Source organism: Empidonax traillii, unplaced genomic scaffold, assembly GCF_003031625.1.
Source record: "Empidonax traillii isolate 1590-97213 ecotype Southwest subspecies unplaced genomic scaffold, ASM303162v1 scaffold148:size1803964, whole genome shotgun sequence".
NCBI classification, from domain to species: domain Eukaryota; kingdom Metazoa; phylum Chordata; class Aves; order Passeriformes; family Tyrannidae; genus Empidonax; species Empidonax traillii.
Window position 1 is genome coordinate 760,972 of NW_020955341.1, and position 26,194 is coordinate 787,165.

Below are 26,194 nucleotides of genomic sequence, written 5' to 3' on the forward strand. Positions count from 1 at the left end.
CATCCATACCACAGAACATGCCATTATATTGTGTACCCAAAACTATTCCAATTCCTCACGCTGCTCTCTTCCCATTCCCAGCAATTCATGAGTTTTCTTCCTTACCTCAGACCCAGGTCTTTCTTCACATAGTTTTTAGTCCTCCATCTTCAGTCATGGGTTCCACTTCAAATCTTCCAGGGGTTTCATCTTCCCCAGTGCAATACCATTCCTGAGGCTGCAGAGACAGACCCTGCACATGGACAGCGGTGTTCCTCTCCCAACCATCAGCAACTGTGTTCTCTCTGTCCCACTCTCAGGAGAGGGAACCACAAGCACTAGGCATGAGAGGGAAGCAGATCTAATTGGGACTTGCCATAGTATAACCCTGACTCAATCTTTTATTCCCACAACTGCAAAAGTTAAATAAGCGTTAGACAGTGTTAAACAAACGAAACTTTTAACTTTAATATTCAAATTCAACACTAGTAAGAACAAATAGAGCACAAATGGGAAACATTTTTTAGAGTAAAATGAATGAAGAGACAAGCCAGTAAATTAGAACAGTTCTTCTGTCAGCCTAGGTTCAGTATCAGCATCGGTTCTGATGGCCACATTCTGTCCCACATTTTGGAACCTAAACCCCAACAGTTAAGCTGTTGGCATACCAGACTGCAGTTTCAGTATAGTACACTATAAGCACAATCAAACTTTATGTACATAAACAATGAAAAAAAACCTGAACACACTAAACTATTTACAAGTACTCCAACATTAAAAAACCAAACATACAATATCATCAAGAACAGGCAACTGAAGAAAATATGAACATTTTGAGAACCTTATTGGAAAGAATTACAAAACATCAATAGCAAAGACATTAACAATTGCACTACACTAATACAGAGTCCAAATATTAAATTGGTGCATTATTTCACAATGCACTAGCTTTGAGAGAAAAATGCTGCCTTCACTAAAATGCAGCTTACATTTGTTTCACTTAATTGTTTTAACAAGAAGCCTATTAACACAATAATGATTGTTTTAATGCTACAGTTTACAGCAAGGACAACAAACTAAAAATAGCAGCAGTTCCACATGGCACTTAATTCCACAGGTTTCTAAGCTGTGGTTTATGCAATGCCTACAAAGTGCTCCCAGTTGAATATACAAATAAAATTCACAACAAAAGTCTACCTGACATCAGGTACATTGACTGTAGGTGGCCTTAAAGCCTGTCTTTCAAAAATTATTCCCCACTGCTCCAAAAACAATTAACTATCAAAGCAAAGCCCCCTCCCTCCTTCTTAAAGATTAGGGATATTGCTTCTTATTACAATGCTGTAACACTACAAAGCAGCACACCACTATAGTGGTTAACCCTGGGACAACATAACATCTAACAGTGTAACCGAAAGGCTTGTGGATCAACATCCAGGATCCTCTACAGACAGGAGAGTAACCGAGTCCATTAACTCAAACGGTTAATACAGCCATAGCCAGCCATATAGTACAACTGAAAACCCAGAAGCAATAGATGTAAAACTAGTGACACTGATCACAGATAGCACAAGAAACCAGGAACTGAATGCTTCCTTCAATTCCCGAGGCTTCAGTCTAGCAGAGATGCTACAGCCATCTCAGTAGTTCTTTCAGACTTCATAGTTAGTAGATGGTAAGACTAAGCGAGCGGTTCATTTTCTTCCCAATGAGTCGGGATGGTCTGTTCTGTGTTGTAGATCTCGTTGTCATTCTGTCAGTGAACAGCGCTCGCTCCTCGGCCGCAGCCTTCGCCATCTGTGCCTTCTTAAGCTCTCTGCAAGACACGGACAGTGTCACACCCGGCAGTGTCCGCAGGGAATGCAGGCGGATCATAGCAACAGTGCTTCAAACGAACTACAGCATTTCACAACTTAAGACATGGCAATTTAGGTCATACTGAGATAGTTATCATTCGCATCCACCTGTTTACAACCCAGAGGGCAGAAGTGGGATGCTTATTACTTGTCTAAATGTTCTTTCTTCTGAAAATCACTGGTAGGAAATGAAAAATTCACGCAACTCAGATTTTGAAGCCCAGACTGTTATACGCAGCTCAGCACTTCAATTACCAGAACACAGTAGGGTGCTGTTTACTTCCTCACACGGGCCACATGTTAAACCAGAGTTAATTACTGAGGTTTGCCCAAATGAAGCATATTCAGCCACAACTGAACTTCTGTGGGAGACTCAAACAGACACACACTTAGATGAACACAGATGTACATAACTGGCAACAGACAACTCAGGAAGCATCCTTTCCCTTTTGCATACCCACATCAAACGCTTAGCACCACCTACATTATTTTTGCCTAATAAAAATGTAAGCCTGCAAGGCAGAGTCACTGGAGGTAGCACAGGACATGATCCCTGTGCAACATTCTGCCAACTGCTCTGTTTCAGGGAATTACCAACATTCAGTCTGAGGACAAAGTTACATAAAACTCAGGAGAGAAGAACAAAATGGTCTGACTAAAGAGCAAATCTATCTTTATAAAGGGTTTCTCTATTTGTTGCTTTTCTCCCTTCTTTAAATACTGACATATGGCTAAGCTAAACCCTCCCCCCACACTCTCTTCCTTCTCCTATCTCAAACTAACTGTCAAAGAACTTTCCCTACTGTACAAGATTTGTATTCTTACTTCACATCTGGACTGCAAAGCAAGATCAAATTTGACAAGCTTGCTGCATATTGTTGTAGGTGTATTTAGAATTAAGTTACATGTTTTAGTTTAGTAAGCTATTCCCATTATTGGAAGCCCAAGTATTATTCAATAACAGCTGTGCCCCATCTAATCATCCCCACATTATCACTGTGCCAGTTCACTGCAAGGGAACACAACCAATTTTTCTCAATTTTTTGTTTCAGTGTCCTCTTCATTGTGAACATCAGTCACAAATGCACATGTGCTCACCCAACCACCACACCATTACCAGGAAATTAAGTTTTACAATATCCCTCCATTCTTCCCTAGAAGTCTTTAATTCTTGAATTCTTCCCTAGAAATCTTGAATTCTTCCTTCCTCTGAAGAGGATGAGCACAGTAGAAAAGCTGAGTTTCCTTAAAAGGATACTTTTTACTGAAGATAACTTACATATACAAGTGGTATTTTAAATGGGTCAAATGCAGGAATTTTTAAAAAAAAACATAGAAAAATTAACACCTCCACCCCAAATAACTACCTGAAGTATTGTATGGAACACTATGCCACACGTTAAAAATTATTGTGGCTAAGTTTTCTTTTTAAATCATCTTGGATTTATAGTTATTTTATAAGGATGTATCCTTCCTGTTGCCAGTCCAGAAGCAATTTTCACAAAATACTACCTTTGCCAACTTTCTCTTTTATGTGATACAAAAATATGTTGTCTTTATACAAGAAAGGAACTTACCACAGCAAATCTGTCCTTTAACCTGCACAAACTGTCAAATTATTCTTTCAGTGTAATTCATAAGAAGATTATAAAGATAACTATCTAAACTGGTATGTCTGGCTCTGGTCAGACTGCAGCAATGGAGTGAACCCAGAGTGAACCCAAACACGAAATTACTGTCTTCATTCAAAACAAACCAGTCAAAGAAATCAGTGTTCTGTGTTCCCTCATAAAAGCCTGCCTATTATGCATAACACATGCAAAGTTAATTGCAGTGAAAGATTCGGAAAATTGTTTCTTAATTTACTAGCTCTTTCTCTGAAACTGAAGCAGAAATCAGACTTTTCTGAAGAGAATCTCTTCTTTAATAGAGTCGAGTGTTTGAGCAGGGGGCAGAACAAGATGACTTGCTGATACAAATGATTCTTTGGTAACCCAGTAACACTGCTGTGTGCAAGTCAAATTAATCCAAACACATTCCCCATATGTCATTTCATGTAAATTCAAATTACATCATTTAAGTCACGTTTTGCAACGTGTTTTAATGTACAGATGACACAGAAAACACAGACTCAGATAATACAGAGATGTAACTTAGGCTATCCCTGTCACAGAAGCATGCGCTGTGCTTCAAACATTTTTTAAAAACTGTAATGTTTTGTGTATGCCTTGAATACTAATAGCTGAGATTCCCTTACAGTGCCCAGCAGTTCCTTCTGTGGAAAAAGTTCCTTGTGAAGTTCCATGACCCACTTTGTACTCTCAGGAACGCACATGCCTACAGATCTGGGGACTTCACACACAAACAAGGCCACTCCTGTACTATCATCACTTTACTATCACGTGAAAATCTATTAGAAATTAAGCCATATTTAAGGACAAGGAAGTACTTACTTCTGCAAGAGCGAGTTTTTGAATTTCTCAGCGTTCAGTTCTATCCGGAGCTGCTCTGCGCTCTTCTTTGCGGCAGAGAGAAGCACTGAATGCTTGACTAGTGCCACAGCTGAAGGCCTTTTCTCTGGATCAGGATTAATCATAACCTTGGGAAAAAGAAAATTAGGTATTCCTGTTAAAGTCAACAACACAGTAAATGTAACTTATCAGCGAGCCACTAGTACAAGAGTTCGTACTTTTAGTAAGTCTAGCAGTTCTTGAGAAAGCACTTGTGGTAGTCTAGGTAGTTTTCCTTGTCGGATTTCATGCCATTGGTCCCCATTAGTTGGAAGTGGTTCAGCCCCAGCAGCACAGACAACAGTCAGAGCGAGAGCGAAAATATCCGCTTTAGGCAGATGAGTGTAGTTCTTGAAAAAATATAAAAGAAAAACAAATTTACTAATTTTTCTAAAGAAAACAGCATGCAGACCGAACATCACTGCTTTCCACAAACAGAACAGTTACCTCCTGCAGGACTTCATTCGCAAGAAAACGGCTGTCGCCCTCTTCCACTTGGGGACTGGATACTCGAGTTACATGACCAAGGTCACCTGCAAAAAGCAAAGAAAGTTATCTTTCGGAAGACAACAAGATGATGCAATTCGTTTGACCACAACAGTGCTGCTGCTCACCTATTTTAAATATGACTCTATCAGATGACCAGTCATCATCATCACCTTCTTCTAAAGTTATACTGGGGACTGATGTCCTAGATATGAAAATATTACCTGAAAAAGAATAGAATTGTTAAAAAACCATTTCTGTATGATTTCTACTTCATCCAGTTTCACTACAGCTTGCTTTAGCAGCACAGAAGTTTTATTTGTATACATACCCAGTTCACAGACTGAGAAACTCTAACTGACTTGCTGTGGCCCCTCTGCTGGGAAGGCAGCCAAGTGTTATGCAAGTAGAGTCAATTACACAAAAAGGGCCCAAGATAAACCCAACAGTTTAGGTCTGCTAGCCAATTTTATAACTGACATCTTTGTCCTGCTATTCAGAACTTCAATGAAGAATTTACAGTTAGTAAGGTGTGGCTAACTGCTCATTTTTCTACAGCAGATTAAATTAACTGAGGAAATTGTCAATACAGAGTAAAGCAGTTACAAACTTACTAGGTTTGATATCCATGTGTACCAGTGACATTGAATGAATGTATTTTAAGCCTCGAGCCACTTGAAGTAGCAGGTCCTTCAGTTCTGGTTCAGAAAAGTAACGCATATTCCTGTAATTTTCACTTATGGCATCTGCTAAACTGCCGCCTAAAACAACAATAAAGGAAACATTTAATTTTTTACATCAAACAGTTGACAAAGTAATAACAAATAGCTTCCAAAATGTAATTAATACATCACCAAGAACCTGCTGGCAATATACAGTAAGTGTAAAATCTAGAACTGTATCCTCTCTTTATAGACATGTAATATAATAAAATTATTTTCTGCTGTAGCTGCCACACAAACTAACATGGTATCAACACAAGGTAAAAGGCCTCTCTCCCTCTTCCAAGTCTCTGGCAGGGCATCAAAATAGCAAAATGCATCAGAAATCAGGTTTAATCTCCCTTTTAAATGGAAACTCTCTAGCAATTTTCTCTATTCCACCTTGTAGTACTGTACAGAAGAAAGAACAGTTTTGCTGCTTGCAAACGCCTCCCTGTACTTCCGATATACTTGAACACCTACAATTTGGTCTGCAATTTTGTATAGTCTTTGCTTCATGTATCTGAAATGCCTTTTCCAACAGAAGAAGACACTTGAGAGGAAGATGGTATGAAATGAGGTAATCAACTCCTAATTAGTGTTGAGAAGCTGTAGATAAGTGTATATCTTCAAAAATTAAGTTTTTTTGAAAGTTCAGAACAAGCAATAAACTTTACTTACCATTGCAATATTCATTCTGTATAAGCATATGATCATCTTCTGCCCATGCAGAGTAGTACCTCACTACATGAGAATGCTGTCCCAGAACTGCATGTGCATAGACCTCTCTTAAAGCATTCTGCCTGTCAGTCACAAAAAATAACAGCACGTGAGTATTATAAGGTGAAATAGTACAAGTTCTTATTATCATAGTTCAGTGGCACCTTCTGGTGGACTTGTACTTAATCCAAATGGTTAAAATAACTGACATTGTATTAAAAGACTAAGTATGTGGAACATCAAAAAAACCCCACAGCTTGGTACAGGTAGTTCTTGAGGGAGCTACCACTTGCATTATGTAATTGTAAACCAGTATCAATATATGAAGCTTTGAGATGCATCACTAAAGTCTGAGAAAAAAAATAATGGGGATCATAAGTCAAGAGTTTGATTAAACTCATCATTCCTAACTTCTTGTCTGTAAGTCTCATATGCAATTCTGTGCAACTCAAATTTGTGGAGTTTTATATTATAACTATTAGAACAGAGTGGGGAAAAGTCATGGATCACGGGCCCATTCACAAATGCCAAAAATTACCCCCAAACTGACTTGATTCATCTGAGTGTCACTCAAGCTAAGTACTCAAACTTCGCTGGGAATATTACTTTCACCTCTCAAAGGATCACCAGTGGAATTTATTCACCCAGTCTCTCCTGCCACTAATGCAAGGAAGCTTTATTCTTACTTTCCAGGTGAGAACAATCTGTTTCCACACAAAATATCGGGACAAACATCTGCTAGGAGAAAGGCCAATTAGCCTTTTCTCCAGAGTACTGAAGAGTATCTGGGGGGGAGAAGGAAAAAAAGAAAATTGACTTCAAAATTGTATCTGTTTCACATTCATCTTTGGCTTATACTTTTCTCTGAAACACCTTCTCTAGACACCAATACAAAGAGACATGAGAAGAAGAAGCACTAAAAGGAGACTTTTAATAGCAAGAAGTACTCACTCATCCACTGAGCCAGCCAAGGGTTTCTTGGATCGCTTTATGGCATAAATGCAGCCATCTAACCTCTTCACACATTTAAACACAGACCCAAATTCACCAGATCCAATCTTCTCCAGTTCATGAAATTCGGTTGCATACCGTGACTTCATATTACTTTCTGTTATTGTTATCCTCTGCAAAGATTAGAAAGGGAAAGACTTAGATCTGCAGATACACAAACTGCCAAAATAAGTATCAGGTTCTAAAGATTAATTACCTTGGCAGGTCTCATGGTTTCCTCTTCAGGCTCTCCATCACTTGGTTCCATGTCCTCTCCACAAGAGCTGAAATTCACACCCGTTACTTCTGCAGCAACAATGGCTTAGGCAAACTTAAAACTGAAGTCCAACAGCTACTTTTTTTTTTTTTTTAAGAGCTAATTCTCCCATTCCACCTTAGTTTAACTAATCGAACACTAGACATCTGTAAGTGCTAACCCATGAAGGTACCACACTAACTTCTTTGTCATTTCTTTCATGTTTCATACCAGTATTCAATGTGTTTTTTCCTCCTCAAGAAAAGACCATGTGCATAACTCATTCCATGAGAGAAAGACTGTAGGACACAGCCTAGTCTATCCTCTCTGTACACTAATCAAAAGATCTGGTGCTAAATGGTTATTTCACGATATCGTGCATCTCTGAGCACATACTCTAAGAGCTGGCAATTTGCAAGTAAAAATACTTTCCCAGATGCAATTTGCAACAAAACTTTTGCACCTAAAAGTAGTTCTACATATAAGCTTAACAAAGCAAGCTCCAAGCTACTCACTCATTCCAGTGTATCCTCTTCCTCCTACGACATTTTCCTTCAGAGTTGTGAAGGAACATGGAATCGGGAGTGAAGGGATTGATGTTCACATGAGGTGTTTGTCTAAAATCTTCTTCTTGCTTCTCAGATTTCCCAACATTCATAAACAGCGAGCCCCCTCGAAGTTTGACTGAGCTGGAGCCTAGTCCTTGTGCTTTAGAAAGCAAGCTCTGTATTAAAAGAAAAACAAACACATTTATAGCCTTGATATTGCCTTAGACATAAAACAATCAGATCATACTTGAAGCCATCATTAAAATATTCTCTAATCAGAGTTGGGACCAGTTGTTTAAACACCTGCATTCCCATCAAAAAATTTCAAAGAAACTATTATGTTTTGTACTCCACACAAAAATAGTTCAAGCAAACACTGAATGTTAAAAGAATTTTTACAAGACAGGAAAGATGATGAAAGCAATGTTTTTCTGTCTTTAATCATGCCACCATCTTAGTTTCTTGGACAATTTTTTGTCCATGAAATAAAAACGGACAAAACCCGTGGACCATCCTGCACTGTAATGCCATGATTTCCACATCCAAGATAGCCAAGTTAAGACCAGATGGGAAATTATCTAGCAAATAAAACATTTAATATTGATGCACAGGTGCATCTTCATGAGCCTACAAAACAATGTTCAAGAATTGCTGTACTGTCTTTTAAATATCCAAAGCAGATCTTTTGGGTGGTAATTTGTCAGATCAGGCATTTTCCTGGCACATGATGAAACCTCTCCCAGTTACACTGGGAAGTTTGCCCCTGAGTCTCCTTCATCCTGATGAGGATGCAGACGACTGGATCCCAAGCAGGAGTACTGCCTTATCCTAACAACACCCTTCGAAACAAAAATGTCACATTTGCCTAAACCACCATAGGGAAGAAGGCTCAATACTTGGGAATCTCAACTGCACTCCTCCAATCTTCACTACATAAAGACCTTTAAGTCACTGAGCATCTCAGGACACATTTCAGTACTTCCACTGGGTACCTTAACTAACTGATTCTTCCAGATGCCAAAGATAACCTCCCCAAGATAACCCAGGTAGATTCTGGGCACCCAATTTAAGAATCTCACTGAGCTGCTGTGTTAAAACTTTAGTCTTTAGTGTCACAACCCACAAGACTTTTGGATCTCTGAAGCATCTGCTCCTGACTTTGTATAAAAATCATCACCAATTTTAGCATTTTCAAACTTGCACCACTGATTTCTACCAGTGAAACCTCATTGGAGATGGAAGCTGTAGAAAACCAATTAACAAGGTTGCCTTCCTCGCACCTTAAGTCAGTTGTTTTCCATCTATAGTCTATAGACCCCTGGGAGATTATCCCCGGGGATTATCCCAGGATTAATTCTAAAGGGCTATATGAAAAGTAATGAAGAAAGGAAGCCAATTACCACTAGATTTAAATTCACTATACAGTGTTTTACATGAGCGTCGAGTTCAAAAGTTGAGATGCCTTCCAAGAGTCTTTTATTGACAGAGTTAAGAGCTGCCCATCTATCCCTTAAAGCTTTGGAATCCATCAGTTTAACAGCATGGGCTACTCAAATAGCCTTTTACATTTGATGCAGGAGTGCAGACACTGAACCAGCGCTGGCACACGGCACAACAGCAAGGCAGGACCACAGAATCCATCAGGTTGGAAAAGACCTTGAGACCATCGAGTCCAACCTGTGATCGATGACCACCGCATCAACCAGATCATGGCAATAAGTGCCACATCCAGTCTTTCCTTAAGCATCTCCGGGGACGATGACTCCACCACAGCCCCGGGCAGGTCGTTCCGATGTCTAATCAGCCTTTCCGTGAAGGAATTTCTCCTAGGACGTGCCAGTTCACTGACAGACTCACAGGGGGCTGGGGTTAAACCCCAACTGAAGCTTTAACTTTCTGGTTGCACACGTACAAACGCCCCCACGACGCTACAGCGTTTATTTGAGGAGTTTCAACACGCTTCCATTTTTTTTTTTAAATATATTTAAATATATTTTCCACAAAACACAACCAAACCCCGTTTATAAGTGAATAACATAACTATATATATAATACATAGAGCAGCGGTTTATTGGGTGTCGCGGTGTCCCGTCGGGGGGCGGCGCGGCCTTGCCCCGCCCGGCCGTGCCGGTGCCCCCGGCGCGGGGCCCGAGCGGTGGCGGCCCCGCCGTTACCGGACGGGGCCGGGGCCGGGCCCGGGGCGGTGCTGCCGCCGCCCCCGCCGCAGGCTCACCTTGGGCGTGTGCGGCGTGTCGAAGAGGCGCAGCTTGCGCAGGGTCTTGTGCGGCGGCGTGCCCGGGTAGTCGGGCAGCGGCGAGCCGGGCTCCTCGTCCCGCGGCCCCCGGTATGCCCCGGCCGCGGAGTGCGGCGGGGAGCGGTCGCAGCAGCGGCGGCCCTTGTGCGGGGCCAGCGGCGAGGGCGAGTCGAGCAGGAAATAGGCTCCGGGAGACTTGACCGGCGAGGAGCCGAACCCTTCCTCCTCCCACGAGTCCCCCTCGTCCGGCAGCGGCGCCGCCGCCGGCTCCATCTCCTCCTCCTCCTCCTCCAGCAGGGGCGGCTCGCTCCGCGCCGGGGTGCGCGTGGCCGAGAGCGGCGAGTCCGCCTCCTGGAACGCCGAGTCCTCGCCGGTGCTGTTGGCGCTGCTGCTGCCGCCTTCCTCCTCCTCTTCCTCCTCCTCCTCCTCGCAGTCGCTCTGGCCGCTCAGGAACATCAGCTTCTGCCGGATCGGGGCGGCCGCCCGCCGCGCCGAGACTCGCCGGGGCGGCGCTGCCCGCTGCAGGCTGAGGAAGCTCATGGCGCTGGCTCAGCCCGTCCCGTCCCGCTCCGCTCCGCTCCGCTCCGCTCCGGTCCGGTCCGGTCCGGTCCCGCTGCCCGCGCTCCGCCCGCGTGCAACGCCGGCTCGGCTCGCGCTGACCGGGAACGGCCCCGCCGCGCGCCGTTCGGACTCCGCGGCTTTCCCGCGACCGTTGGTCACGTGCCGCGCACGCCGACCAATCGCGCCCGCCCACCGGGTTTGAAAACACGGCGCGCGGGGGCGGGGCCGCGCGCGGTCGCGTCACGGGGCAGCTTTGGCGCGAGCGGCGCGGCCGCGGGGGGGCGGGGCCGGGCTGGGGCCACGCCCCGAGGCGGCCGCGCGGACGTGTCTGCCCGGGCGGCGCGAGACGGGCGCCATCTTAGCCCGGGGCGGCCCCGCCCAGGGAGGAGCGGGGACAGGGCCGGGACACCGCCGGGACATCGCCGGGACACCGCCTCACCCTGCCAGGGAGCGCCGGCAGTACCGCCGGGGGACAGCGCCCTGCCCTGCCCAGCCCAGCCCAGCCCTGAGGCCGGGGAGCTCTGGGGACACCCCGCCGCCACGCCCGGGGTGCAGCTCCTCCCCGCTTCACTGCAACGTGGTTTTCCTCCCCTCTGGCTATTAGAACTGAGTGCGCAGAAATCTCAATAATGATGTTATAATAACTGTTTAATCTATGGTAGTAATACAGTAACTGGCCCAGAGGGAGTTGTTAAAGCGCCTTTTTAAGCTCAACAAAAAAAAAAACCAAAAAACCAAAGTATTAGTGATAACTTGACTCACGTGGTTTACAATGCAAACACATCGTGCACTCCAACCAAACACTTCCAAGTCCCAGCACAGCCAATGGGAGGGACAGCTGATGCCGTTTATCAGCCAGGCCATCTCCCTACAGATTCCACCACTTTGCCTCCTAGCTTCATTTCCCATCTTGTGGCACGCAACAAATAAACCTGCCAATCTCCTGTACCAAATCACCCTAAAATGAGCCCTTTGGATAACAAAAGTAACCCTATGAAAATATAGGGATTTTTTCCAGCGACAGAAGTCCTAGAGAATGCCTGGTGTGCATCCCTGTCAAGTTCCTTTCTGCTTCCCCAGACTCTCCAGGAAACATACTCGATTCCCTGGATATGCACCTAATGCCAGGATTCACCTCTGGGAGCTGAGGGCATTGGGATGCTCAGAGGCTGCAGCACAGCCCCTCTCCTGCCTCCTCCCCAAGGCCTGCCCCTCCTTGCCTGGAGGACAAATCTGCCTGTGCACGGAGAGCAGCACCTCTGACTGGGAGTCTGAAAACCTCTGAGGTGAGGAGCTAAAACCGCTAAGGGCGGTGAATAGAAAACAGATGTTTGTACTTAACCACATTTACCTTGTCTGATGGTCTCCTGTTCCTGGTCCCCGATGTCCACGGGAAGAGGACTCAGCAGCAACTTCAGACACAGCTCCAGCTCCCGGGAATGTGCAGATATTCCCACTGCTGAAGGAAGGGCTGTGGTCAAGAATGGGGCTTGGAGTCCCTTTTCTGCTGTCTCCTGTAACAGGACACCTGTATCTCCAAAAGGCAATTATTTCACTACCCTTTCCTTTGCAAGGCCTCCACAGAAACATTTCTGATGAAATATCACATTCCTGTGTATTTCTCACATTTCCAATCCTCTGAAAGCTTATGACACTTTTTGTTTTCAGGACAAGCAGTGATGAGCCACATGAACATAATTTTTGAGATTTGCATTTTGGAGAAACCAACTGAAAACTAGTTTCAGAAAATTGAAAGCGGCCAACATAACCTATGAAAATGGAACTGGACAGCATTTACAGAGATACGGCTACGTCAAGCCAAGTGCAAGTACACTCAGTGTGCTATAATTTACAATCACAATAATATCCCATTAAAAATGCTAATTTTTAAAGATGAAATGCGCTGTGTAGCAAATACTAACTGAAGGATTCAAGTTTTAGAACAGATGATGTAAGTGAAGGCTATTAAAATTACAAGCCCCCTCTTTCTCAGTTCATAGCCCAAAGAGGGAGATGCAAATCAATACTTAATAAGTGACTCAAAACTTCCCAGCCACTCTTTGTGGCTTGCTTTAGTCATATATGAAGTTTCCTTTTCTTTTAAAAAGTTTAAAGACATTGAGCTTTCGATAAATCCCTCCTCCTGTAACACCAAAGCTGCAGTTTCCTTCCCAAACTCAACCTAAATATAACCCATTCTGCAGTGCTTTATGGAGTCTACAAACACAGGTATTTAGTGAGAGCAAATGGCAAACTGAAATTCTGAAGCTCTGTTGTACAGTTCAATGAATTGCCAATCACTGGAACAGTGTAAGTGGTACAAAATCTCATGGAACAACTCAGAGCTTGTACAGAAAAAGAAGTATTTCTGAAGAGAAGACAGATGTGAGAAGAAAGGAAAAAAGGAATAGAGAAATAAGGGGAATAACAGTAACACAATTATTTTAAAAGAAAGTTTATTTGCAAACTGAGAGCAAATAAGAAAGGGAAGTTCTGAATAAATACATAACTAACAAAGTATGTAACTAGTAAATGAGGGCCACATTCACAGACTCTACGTATGTGCTGTTCTGAACTTACATCAGTTGTTGCTTTGCTGCAGTCTGACAGGTCCATAAATGGTTGTGCTGAAGAGATGATTTTTTGTGCAAACCGAGTGTGGCAACTCTGCTGCCCTGTCCCTGACACCTGTAATTAGCATTACAAGGCCTACAGCCCGACTAATTAGCACTGAGAGCCCATTCCCTTAGACAGAGAGCACATCAGCAATGAATATCATCACAGGAGGAAGACAGGTGAGTGAGGAAGAGCTCTGCAGGCTTCTGCTGTGTCATACTCTCCAAGCCAAATTCATCCCAAATTCTCTGGAACTGTTTAAATTGCACCTCTGAACCATTACAGATCTCGCAAACCAAAGCCCTGATTCTCCAAATAGATATAACAGCATATAAACTGATGCCCAGGCAGTGCCTGACTGATACTCCTACCAATTTGAGTGGTTCAAGGGCTTTCAGGATATATCTGCGAAATTGGCTTCTGGATGATTTTTTTCAATAATACTTGCTTTTAAAATAATATAACAATATATCTATATAAATATATATCTCAGTATGGTGCACTGAAGATTTTGTTACCAGAAACACTTATCTGGGGCAGCACATACTCACAGACAAACAGCTGCTTTTAACTAGGAGTTTTCAAGCTCAAGGGAAGCTGTCACTCATTTTTTGTGAGTAGCAGGGGAGCCAAAATAAGGATGAATGGGGAAGAAATGGAACAATGGCCAATTTATCTGTCTGTCAGAGAAAACTGCCACAGCACTGGATACACTGACATCTTGTCAGGATTCCTGCACTTACAAGTTCATCTGCAATCTTCAAAGTCAACTTTCATCAAACTGGAAGAGTTCTGCCAAAATCTGAATGAAACCCATTCTACATCAGCCAGCAAAGTTTACAATGAGTTCATCTTATTATGAGGGGCATAAATGGAGTGAAAAGGCAGAAGAGGAGGAAGGTTAAGTTGCTTGAATAAAAAACAAACTCTATAGCCATCTGTGCCAAGGCTGTTGGTGGAGAACTGAGAGGAGGGACAGATCTTTGCTTTTCCCAGCTTTTCTCTTGGGCTTTAGCAGGTACCTGGGGGACCAGTGTGCTTGTCACCAGTGCCAGTGATGGCATTCACATGTTCACCCAAGACTTGGCATATACAGGCCAACAGATCTCAGTGGTTGTGCCAAGTGGGACATGTTGCCTCCAGGGCACTGACAGTTTCAAGGTGAGCAGTTCAAAGGTTATTTTATCTGGGGCTGTGCTGCTAACAGCTCGTTAGCTGACAACCTCTTTTTCTTCATTACAAGGTCCAGAGTTGAATGGGTTCCCCACCAAAAATGGACTTTGCATCCTAAAATGTGCCTAGAGGTGATGCTGCCAGTCTTTTCACTCTTTTTAGCCTATAATCTGCAGGCAGAGAGAGCATTTCTCAAGGATGTGTTCACCCAGGAACTCCAAATAATAAGATAACAAGGTGGAGAATAAAACAGGGAATTTGACAGCACCTGGGATGTTTCCCCAAAGTAAAGAGCAGCTTCTGCGCTCAAAATCCAGGAATTTAACAAAGATCTGAAGATACTCAAAAAGAAGTCACAATGCACAAGGTACATTAGAAAAGCACAGGTTTTGCCAAGCAGTCACATACAATTCAGTAAGTCCGTGTGACTGAGAGCACACACTCATGACAGTTTTTAGTGACTCCCTTTTTGCCTGCATGTCTGACCCTTAACACTTGAAATCTCTGCTTACCAAGAAAATGGCAAAACAATCTGTTCCCAAGAGTTGTATTCAGGTAAGAAATTTCCTCCAAAACATCTGAAAAGTGGAAGAGACAGAATGATTGCCATGACTGAAACCAGGTACAATCAGAATGTTCCATTCCTGTGTTGAAGTCAAGTTAAATGATCAAAATGGAAAGATGTTGTACCAGCAATTAAAAACCTCAAAATGTTTAATGCAGAGAAACTAAGTAGTTACTACACTACTAATTACCTGTATCACTAACCTGTTTCCTTTTTCTCCTTCAGGGAACATGCAAAACCACAAAAGAGGTACTCAGCTTTTTTTTAAATCTACTACTACTCTTTTAATTATCTCCTTTGCATATCATTTAAGGTGAGTCATTTTGCAAACATTTTTAGATGTGCAGATAAAAAAAGATAAAAGCCTAGTAAGAGTTTCAAGCAGCTCAGCCATTTTCTTCCCACTAACACCATCCTCAGGAACCTCCGTACATTCAAAAAGCGGTCTCTTACTGTCTTGAATGTTCTGTTTAAAACCAAAAAACAGCTATTCCTGTCTGTCCCACAAATCATTCTTGTACTTGGATTTTTCAGTCGTTACAAACTATATTCAAGTCTGAATTAGCCGTACACCAAAGAAAAAGGCCCACTGGAGATGCAGCTCTGGGACACTGTCACATCTCCAGGAGCTTTCTACAGCTACGTGGTAGTTTCTGTTATTCCAGCAGACCTGCCAGATTTTGGGAAGTCAGCCTCTTTTACTTGTCTTGCCTCACACTAAGAAAGCTGTTCGGGACCCCCTCTACAGATCAAGCAGTAAGATGGAGAGTCTAAAACTCTCCAATAAAACAAGTAAAACCCGGCAGCCAGCCAACCTAAAGGCTGGTGATGGATTTAAACAAAGGAAAGGGTAAAACGCTGGGGTTTGACAGTAACATAAGACATGTTTTTGTTACAGCAAAGACTCCACACAATCACACGTGCCCTGAAAATGAAAATGGTTTGTCATTCCTTCGAGCAAAATGCTGCAAATAATCTAAACAGAACAAAAATAATCCAAATAAAATCTCTTATTGTTTCAAAACCTGAGATGGATGGGATTTAAGGGGGGGTGCCTCATTTCAATAAGAGAGAAATACACAGACTAAGATAAAATGCTTGCTTGTTGATACAAGCCTGCATGTTTATTGGGATAATTGATATGTTTGTATGTTTATTGGGATAATTAAAGTCTGCTTTGAATGTAACCCGCAGTTGAAAAAGTCTGGTATCACCCTATTCCTGATAGGGCAAGGTGTCAAACACTTACTGCTAATGGTGATGGCCTAATTAGATTGTTAGATTTTTCTCTGGCCAAGTGAACTGCACCAGCAGCATGAAAAATAGAATCAAAGGAATGCCAAGCCAATGGGATGTTTTAAAATACACATAACACAACAAGTAAAAGCTCGTTTCTATACCTCAGTCTGAGTGTAGTTTACTCTTTATAACAAAAAGAACTGAAAGTGGCTCTTGATTTTTGTTCTGTTGCCATAGGAGTCCAAGCTTTGGAAGGTTTTTATCAGTAGAGCACAAAATACTTTTGCGAAATATGGTGTTCAAATATATACTTTGCAAATTAAAAAAAAAATAGGAGTACCTTATTATAAACAACCAGGTGGAGTTTGAATTTCTGCATCTGCAAAGACAAGGCAATTTCCATCTTTTTCAAGACAAGAATGATGAATGCTCTATAAATAAATTTTAAAGCACCAGACACCTGTAAAGTAATAGCTGAACAGGACACAAGTTACTCTTCATTTCTAGTTTCTTTAACACCTTTCTGCTGAAGAAAATCAGTTTGCTTCTCATCCAACTATTAGTGAAATTTCATGTGCTATGATCGAAAACTACACAGAAAATTTTACAGAACAATGAATGTTTTCATTCAATGACAAACTATGAGTGACTGGAATGAATTTGTTACAGGGCACTTCTGCGTCTTGGCAAGTAGAAGCTATGGTCGGGTTAAAGTGTACAGTCTGACTAACCTCAACAGCTGTACAGCTGAAGCTGCCAGATTCAGAAACACTCTTGCTCCACACCCTCTTTTCTTGGTGTTTAAATACCGATTAAACAACTTCCTGCCCCTGGGGAAGGCTCTCTGACTGCACTCGGGACCCAGTGCTTTCTTGTACTCCAGTACAGCACGATCAGCGCAGAAACCATAGCATCCACTCAGACAAATCCCGGCAGTATTGGAGGGGTTAGGAGGGTCAGGAACCAGACTAAAGTTTAGGAGGAACTGCCTCCTGAGCTAAGACGTTCTGTTTATCAGGACTATCAGCTCTGTCCTGCCCTTGTGTGCTGAGCAGACACCACGTGCCTTGTCTCGCACTGCGCCCGAGATCTGCGGTATCGGTCAGCTGATGGTTGCTGGGGTTAATTAGACCATCAGGGATGATGGTTGTTTACAACAGGATTTACTCTTACGAAAACCATTAGCCCTTTAGGGTAAAAGCTGTCCTATTGTTATGCACAGTGTGTCTGGCACAACAGGTCATCAGCCTGGAGCCAGGAAAATAATCCTCTCTTTTACTATCAGGAGAGGCACAGTAAAGCAAAACCCACCGTGGTGAAAAACCGTAGAAACACTTAGAAGAGGAAAGGTGACTGCGAAGTCTACAGAGATTTTGGGTTTACTTCTTGGTGGGGGAAACTGGTATAGACCTGGAACCCAGGGCCTGGAACCCAGATCTGAAAGAAAAATTGTGACTGGAAATGTGGGAGTCAGTTTGCAAGAGAAAGTAATCTACTGAGTTGTTTTACTTAATAGGAGTCATCTTTTACAAGTTATTTCCTTCTACTGTGCCAAAGCACTTCCTTCAAGACAGAATTTTCAAGAGGGGTAAAACCTATGGGGAAAGTATAGAGAGATTTCTACTGCCAAACAAACAGTCCTTTCAGTCATAATCTCTGTTTCCTCCTCCGGAAATCCTTTTTGCCAGTTTTCCTATTGAACCAGATTTTGTCCTGTCTAACCTCCACTCCAGGACCTTCCAACACCAACATGCAGCATCAGATTAGCAAAACAGCTCATTCTACTCATGCCTGAATGGAAAAGGGATGGAAAAGTCACCCAGGGCTCTCCACGGGGAAGACAAGTCTGTTATAAATGCAGGCCTGACAGCTAAGACACATGTAATCACCTCAGCTTCTCTTTAAACACAAAGTCACTCTAGCTTATTTATTCAGCATGTTTTCCTTTGCAGAAATACCTAGCAAGACATGGAAGCCCCACCATGGGACTTTTGCAAGAGTAACCAGTAAAATAACAATTTAAAAAACACTACAGCTTTTCCTGACTGAGCTGGTAGTGAATGAATGCCTTGCAGTAAACCAACTGGTACGAAAGGGAAGGAATACTCACATTTGTACAGTGGTCAGAAAGTGTCCTGGGAAATTAGATGAACTGAAGTTATTTCTTTGCTAAGTCAAAGCCACTGTTCCAGCCACCGTTTCCAGAAACTATTAGCAATGAAATTTAAGGGAAAAAAAAAAAGAACCTTGAGCGTTCATGTCAAATGATACAACTTTAATTTCTAAAAGGTGGTAAGTACTAAGAAACTGGTCTAGTTGACAGGCAATTAATCCTCCTTGCATAGTACATTTATCTCCATGGGATATCAAGATTTACAACACTTCAGGAAAACTGGCACCTAAGTGAGCAAGCAGCCTCAGTCCTATACAAAAGTTACAGACAGCCTAATTGTTTCCAAGTTGTACTCTCTAATAGATCCAGAGAATAGTCTCTGCTTTGTCCCCATCTATCCCCCTTTACAGTATTCTCTCACTGCACTTTACAGTTGGCCTCTGTGTAGAAAACATAAAAGGCTGCAACCCACACTAATAGAGTAATTCACAATTAATTAGCTTCGTTCTATTCAAATTTGGCCTTTTTGAGGTCAAATACCTCAAAGTATGGAGTAATGGACTTTATTTTTTCATGTAGAATGTGCACCTCATAATGCTTGTGATTACTTGATAAAGACTTTGTCCAGAGAATGTTTATTCCTTCCCTTGAGAAGGAAGAAAAATGAGGCTTCAGGTTCAGAAGTGCTCTCAACACTCATCTAAAATAAGCACTGAATCTTACAGGAAGTCAAAAAATTTTAACTTGCTTAACCAGCTTACTAACAAGACAAGAGTAGAAACACTTTTCATATAAAAAAAAGTTACATTTTGCTGTATGTGTTAAGACATATCTACAACAGATTTTTTTTTCCTTTACAGAACGATCGTTGGAGAGGAACATTGTACTTACATCATCATTAATTAATCCCTTTTTTCTAGTAACTTGTGTCCTGATTTTCAAAAGCACTGATTATCAGCATATCCTAGGTACTGAATGGTAGCAGCAGGCACTCAGAACTGTTGAAAATAGACTATTAGTACTTGTACTTATGCTGCAAATGCACCATTTGAAGATATTTCTCTTGAGAACGGGTAACTTTACTTTTTAGTCAAAATTATTCTTGTAGTGTTTTAGAATGTTTGAAGTAACTATTACCACTAATTACTTAACACACTGTAGTGGATTATGATCAAAATTAAAACGTCAAAAAATTAAGTTTATGATAAATAAACTTTGGAAAAATTTATACAAGGCCGTAAATAAATAATTTGAATTTCAGTCTCATTAGGAAGTAAACCAATACATCACACGACAATATCATCCTATCTAAACAATACAATCTTGCTATATTTTATTGCATAATAATCTGAGAGTAACATCTTAAGTAAAATATGTAAAGAAACAAAACCATTAGATTTACTTTCTTTAATATTGAACAACCAGTTTGTCCTTTGTACATAATCCAATTTAAAGATAATATAATTAGCATTTCCAGCATTAACAGTCTGTATTTACAATGAATGAGATGGGGTAGATAATCTAAAGAGTATTCAAATCTGTATGAAACAAATCAAAATACGAAGATTTACAGTAGTAGGCTCAAAATCCAAGACTTTTCCATTGATGGAATGCAATTTAAAAGGCTTTATTGCCTTTATTATTTGTAAGGGTTCCTGAAATGGTGATTTAAACATCTGAAATCTTCAGTAATGCCTTCATTATTTGTACATGACATTAAAAATTAATTCCAATACTTCTATTTTTCACTTGCTTGTAGACCAGTCTGAAATCTGATGAAAGGATAACAAGGAAGTTTACTATATAATCCTAATTCCATATTCCTGAACACAACGGTTGGAAGTAGATGATGTCAGTCCATTCCAAGGGTTATGTACACAAAACTTAGAAAATGTTCTTCGCTCTTGCATAAAATGTGTACACAGTATCAGTGAGTGGGTGACTTCAAAGTTTTTATGGTTTGCTGCTGGCATGGACCTTTGCTGATTGAAAATAAAATACCTTTCCCTCTATTGTTCTGGTAGCAGTTTTAGAAGTTAATCATCAATCCCTGGTGTTTCACCCTGCTGTATTCTGGAGGCTATTCTAATGGCTTCTTCCAGAGACTGTTGTTCTCCAAGCTGAAACAAATGCATTGAAACACAGGTAAATCCAAAGTGTTATACATGGATAATAAATGCATTTAAGAAAAGATATGAAAACAAAGATCAGATATCAAACAATATTTTAGCCCAAATAAGCATGATCAGTATTGTCACACCTCTCCTGGGTAATATATACCAGCAGCTATCTAATCAGCATGACAATTAAGATAGCTGCTGATAGGAGATTAAACTGAGTTCCTAAGTATCTACCGAATACATTTGCTTCAAAGAACTGCTCCAAGGTAAACACACTTCAGGAGACACAAAGTAGGTGATAATTCAGCTTGGCAGATATTACAAAGCTAAAACAAGGCTTTCTGAAGTCATAGTGGCTGCTGGATTACATTTTAACACTGGTAAAGCAAACAAACATCTTCATTTTTCCGTTACACGAAGTCAGCTCTGTGGAACACCATATAACAGTAATTTATAGAAAAAATGTATTTACTGCAGAATCCTGACTGTATAAAAAACCCTGTTGTGATGACACTGTTTGATTCCACAGTAGTTTAGAGAGGAAATTATCTTGTAGTTGCAACTAGAAAGCCATCAATGTATCCGGCACTACCAGAAGCAACATAACCTGAATAAAGACTGGAGACATGATTTGGGGAAAGAATCCATGGAATTTCATAATATGGATGCTATGCGTGTACAACCAGCGATTGGTACACAGAAGCCAATCTCAACCTCACAAAAAACCATACAGCTGGCCTAGGGTAAAAACACAAGAAAGTGTGAAAGATAAAATCAGATTACTTGACCTAATGGGACAGTTGTAAATATACTTTGTTATTCTTACAGTCATTGCATATCACATTCTGGATCCACTCAAATCAAGAAGACCTCTGTTACCACCTCGTTAGGACTTCAACCTGACCATCAGGCTATACTAGTATTTAGAAATAAAACGGGTTAACTTATTAGAATCAAAGTACAAAAGAAATCTATCAAAACCTCAGGAATAATTAATTATATTTTAATTTTGAATTCTCTCTCTTCTATTTTTATTAAATATTTTACATTTAATAAATGTAAAGATACTTCACCAAATGCTCCACTGTTGGTAAAAAAGGAGGGGCATGAGCAGAGAGTGCCTATATTTTCCTTTCATTCAAAGGGAACACTGCTGAGGGTGCAACTTTGCTTTCCTGCAAACAATTGCCTTCTGATATGGTTTCTCTTACAAGCAGTTTTGTTACTGCCAACTTAGCTCAAAAGAGAAGAGTTCAGAATTCAGAGCTTCTCAATTTTCATTGCTCTTCAACCAGCATCTGACTTGCTATTTTGCATTTAACAAAGGAGGAAATAACAGTCTCTCCTTTCTGCTTGAAGATAATAACACTTTTCCTTTCAATTTAAGCTCTTAAGAGCTCTTTCATACCTAGAAACTACCTTTTCATTACAGTGTTTGAACAATGTGAGGAACCATTTACAGAGACTACTGCTGGTACTGTGCTAGTTTGGCATATACAAAGAAGGTCCCTATTTCCAGAGATTTCTGATTGTTAATCTTTCTATATAACTGTTTGCACCTTTTCACTGTTAGCATTTCAGGGTTCAAATAACAAATTCACTAATTTTATAACTTCATAGCAATTTACCCTTGAGAGCTTGGGTTTATACATGTCAGCTCTACTTGTAAAGCTGAAGGATGAATGAAAGCACATTTCCACTGAAACTCTGTGACTCCATGAACAATTCAGTCGACCTGAAATTTGACTCGCCCCCAACCTCCCCCTTTTATGGAAATGCTACAAGTAGATTTGGAAAATCAGGTGCTGCTTATTCCTCTTCCTAACCCTATATATTACTTAAAATATGAGACCACGTGGTTATGGTCAATTTTTTTGCAGGGATGCCAAGCTTATTTGAATCATTTTGTTACATGACTAGGAACTTTTAACTCAAGTGGAAGCACTCCAAAAAACATTTATCCCCATCTTACCTGTACTGCAATTTGTGTCCCATTGGACGTAGCCAACAATGTAACAGGTCTAGTTTCTGTAGTCACTAAATGGTGCCCGTGTTGCTGATGTCCCATTTCTGAGGAGGCACTGTGAAATGCTGCTAAGTCTTGAGCCACAATGGCAACCTTCAAAACCAAAAGAAGAGATTCAGCTGGGTGACAGATCTGGTCCTGTACTGACCTCATACAACCACTGTCTTCACAGTTAAATTCAATCCTGTGACTGTTCAACTTTTTAAGAAAGGTTGCCATAATTGTGTTCTCAAAGTTATCTACTAGCTCTTAAAATGTAAATACCCTCAGGACTGCAGAAATTCAATAAGTGTGCCTATAAGCCTGTGATTACTTACAGAGGCAGAATAAGTATCTTCATTTTCATCTGGTGCACTTTTAGAGCAGTAGAATGCATTTTAACTTGAAGATTATATCTTTATATTTCTACTATAAAGTTAGCTATATTATAAGCATATTTAAAACAAATCCATAGATATATACTTACACAAATTTCCTATCTGCCAAATAAGTCACAGTCCCATAGTATTAAGCAATAAAATTATATAGTTCATACTGTATTCTATTCTTAGCTCTGCCACTCACCTAAATGAATTATTAGACTGGTACCTCAGAACTTTGTCTTGGCAGAATACATGAACATTCTGCCATATACTGATGTATAGCACTGGAGTAGAACACACCAGACACTTAGGAGGGGAATGCTATAGCCAGGTGCTGAAAACTGCTTTACTAAGATAAACCTACACAAACACCAGAACTGTGATGGCTTAGATGCCCATTTTATACCAGTTCATAAAGAAACATGACCCATGTGTGCAGGATGATCTCTTACCTGCTGTCCTTCGGTGCCCTCCGCAGTAACCATCGCCACGGAATGCGTTCCTGCAGAAGAGATGACGGCGTCATGGGCAGGGACGGTGATGGTGGTGCCATCTTGTGTCACCATCGTGATAGTATTGCCGATGGCCTGCATGTCTGCCTGGGATATGTTGACCTGAAACACAAAATCATTCATGAAGTAAAAATAGAAGGTTTGGTTGCTGCTCAAGTCATACTTGTGTCTTAAGGTTTTGGCAAAATAGCGTGTGTTTTTAAGTAAGGTTTAAACAAAAAGATGACATTCTTAACAACATTTATCAAAAATTCCTGCCAGTTAGTTCAGCAGGAATACTCCTGATAGTTCAGTTTCTTTATTTGAAACAGTGTGTAGCAACCCAGAAAAAAAAGTCAACTTGTTCACAATAGCAGAGAAAACCATTTTAAGCCATGATCTCAAGTAAACTGGCCAAAAGATCCAGCAGCCGTTATTCCACTTCCTGACCAGTGCGCTCATTCATTCCTCCGGAATCACCGTCACTCTTTGGCCAAGTCCCCATCTGTGACAAAGAGCCCTTGTCTTTGTCTTCATTGGGATCTGATAGTTCATGACCTTTCAGACACACTTATCTGTTTACAGAAATAAAAATCTGACTCCCAGTAGTAAAAAAGAGTTTGCATACTTAATCCCAGAGTCTACAACTCCATGTTAATCAGATCATATCCCAAATAACAGCATGACAGATTATCTATGCACAGTGGACAATGGGATTTAAGGCAGTACCACCTGACATACTTTGACCTTAATGGAAATACTAAAGAGGCCTATGAAGGCTAAGAATTTAAACCAAAAATAAATCCATAAAAATTAATGATCTAAATTACTGATGTCTCCAGTATAAATGCATTAGGGCATCAGACACATGATTTTATGTCTGTTTTACAAGGAAATAAATCCCAGAACTGAAGTCAAGCTGAAGGATAATTTAAATAAATGTAGGAACTCTCTGTCAAGGCTTCATTTTAGAAGGTAAAAATGCCAGTTACTCAGTACTGCTACAATGTCCAGAGCTGGCAGTGTAACAGCCCCCTTGAAGATTTCATTTTCAGTTTGAATTCAGAATATATCTTTCATATGCTACTGATATTTAAGCTGCCCTTCCAGCTGAGATATAAACTTTTCCTCACAAGCCTTCAGTATATTGCTACAGTGAATCAAGAGAGTTTTGCTGAAGTCTCTTCCCAATGAAATTTCACACAAAATCCTTAGAAAAAAATATCCACGGGAATCCTTACAATAATATACCCGTGGAGGAGGTAACAAAGCATTCCTTATCCTCTGGCTTATGTTAGGAATGGTAAGAACTGCACACTACCAAACTCCTTGTAAAGCAGGCACCTGGACTGGAAAGACTTCCCAAGCCTTCAGCCCCCGCAAGTGTGTACAGACAACAGTGAAGATGACCACAATCTATTAACAGCACAATCAGGAAATCCTGAGAAACCTCAGAAACTAGGCTGTGTACATGACAATTGTTAAAACAGCTCATTTAAGAGTGACAAGGATATCAAGGATAGACAAACCCCCTATCTTTGTGTACTAAGTTTCACGTCAGTATACGTGGTTTCATTTAGGTATCCCACAGGAGGCACAACCCTAAATATATCCTGATGCAGCTCCAAAGAAGCTTCTTTCCTTAAGAAACCCACGCACATATTTATTGAGAATCTGCAAACACGCGCCTTAATTGTCAGTTTATTTTTGTCAGCCCTCAAACATTGTGGTTACTTACATGCTGGGTTCCATCCTGGGATATTAGTGCCACTTGTTGGCCTAATCCTGACTGAGTAACTGTAGCAACCTGTGCAGAAATTACATCTTCTCCCTCTACCCCTGTCACATAGGTTATCTGGGAACCTTTGAGAACATCTTCACCTTGACCTATTTGAGACAAAGAAGGCAAGAGGATAGTTTACATACTCTAAACGCTGCCAGGAAAGCAAATAAGGATTAAGACCCGGCCTGGTTTGAAGCTTTTAAATGCTCAAATGGAAAAATGTAGTGGAAAGATGAGTAAAATAAAAGATACCAAAAACTGTCCAGAAAGTCTGTTATTTTGGGAACACGGGATATAATCTTCTAGCAATGAGTTTTTACACACACAAATACTACATACGAAGAAACTATACATTTAGCTTATAAGCAAATACTAAAATGGTGGCAAACATTCCTAATTTAATTATCATTAAATGTTAACTTCTCCACACAAGGGGCTTCATGCAAACACAACTGGAAGCTTTTTAAAAAAGTTATTAATTAACAGACATACAAAAGAACACAGAGACACCTTTGTGTGGAGATTTAAGTAAGTTCATTACCTTAAGAAATGTTTAACTTCAGCAAATGAATCTTATCATTCCTTTAAGAGAAGGAATTAGGCTATAGCAAATCTTCTTGAGGCATTCAGTGCAGTTTCCCACCAGCATGTAGCAAAACAACTTTTCTAACCAAAACAATATTTCTGATATTCTGTCTCATCTAAATATCACCATTTGACAAGTGGTATTTGACAGTACCTCCTTTGGTCTCATCTTTTATAGTCATGGGATTCAATACTCATGCTACCATGAAAAACATACTCTGAGAGGTGCTGCAGCACAGAAGCTTATTTTCATCTCTGTC

At 41.0% G+C, this 26,194-nt stretch overlaps 2 protein-coding genes across 7 annotated transcripts in view; both read right to left on the reverse strand.

The window, feature by feature from the left end:
• Positions 1 to 422: 422 nt before the first annotated feature.
• WEE1 (WEE1 G2 checkpoint kinase) lies at positions 423 to 11,005 on the reverse strand. The gene is made up of 11 exons (XM_027884551.1): positions 10,280 to 11,005; positions 8,014 to 8,222; positions 7,460 to 7,526; positions 7,204 to 7,376; positions 6,214 to 6,335; positions 5,446 to 5,592; positions 4,960 to 5,055; positions 4,793 to 4,878; positions 4,525 to 4,695; positions 4,289 to 4,434; positions 423 to 1,795 (listed from the first exon to the last, which is right to left on the reverse strand). The coding sequence occupies exons 1-11, from the start codon at positions 10,838 to 10,840 to the stop codon at positions 1,645 to 1,647; spliced, it is 1,929 nt and encodes a 642-aa protein (XP_027740352.1). The 5' UTR covers positions 10,841 to 11,005; the 3' UTR covers positions 423 to 1,644.
• Positions 11,006 to 18,701: 7,696 nt separating this feature from the next.
• The window catches only part of ZNF143 (zinc finger protein 143), a 38,950-nt gene continuing 31,457 nt past the window's right edge, over positions 18,702 to 26,194 (reverse strand). For all 6 annotated transcript variants that reach the window (XM_027884557.1, XM_027884555.1, XM_027884556.1 and 3 more), the window contains 4 exons: positions 25,305 to 25,453; positions 23,528 to 23,689; positions 22,660 to 22,806; positions 18,702 to 20,687 (listed from right to left, as the gene is read on the reverse strand). In XM_027884557.1, the coding sequence (XP_027740358.1) occupies positions 20,604 to 20,687; positions 22,660 to 22,806; positions 23,528 to 23,689; positions 25,305 to 25,453 (542 nt within the window). In that variant the 3' untranslated portion in view covers positions 18,702 to 20,603. The remainder of the gene's footprint in view (positions 20,688 to 22,659; positions 22,807 to 23,527; positions 23,690 to 25,304; positions 25,454 to 26,194) is intronic.

What these genes read in the sequence shown, in the direction of transcription:
- WEE1 (XM_027884551.1), bottom strand. Translation starts at nt 10,840, where the DNA reads ATGAGCTTCCTCAGCCTGCAGCGGGCAGCGCCGCCCCGGCGAGTCTCG. An exon ending in ACACGCCGCACACGCCCAAG is followed by an intron (nt 8,223 to 10,279) that starts GTGAGCCTGCGG and finishes CTTTTAATACAG; the next exon opens with AGCTTGCTTTCTAAAGCACA. An exon ending in AAAAACTCGCTCTTGCAGAA is followed by an intron (nt 1,796 to 4,288) that starts GTAAGTACTTCC and finishes CGTGTCTTGCAG; the next exon opens with AGAGCTTAAGAAGGCACAGA.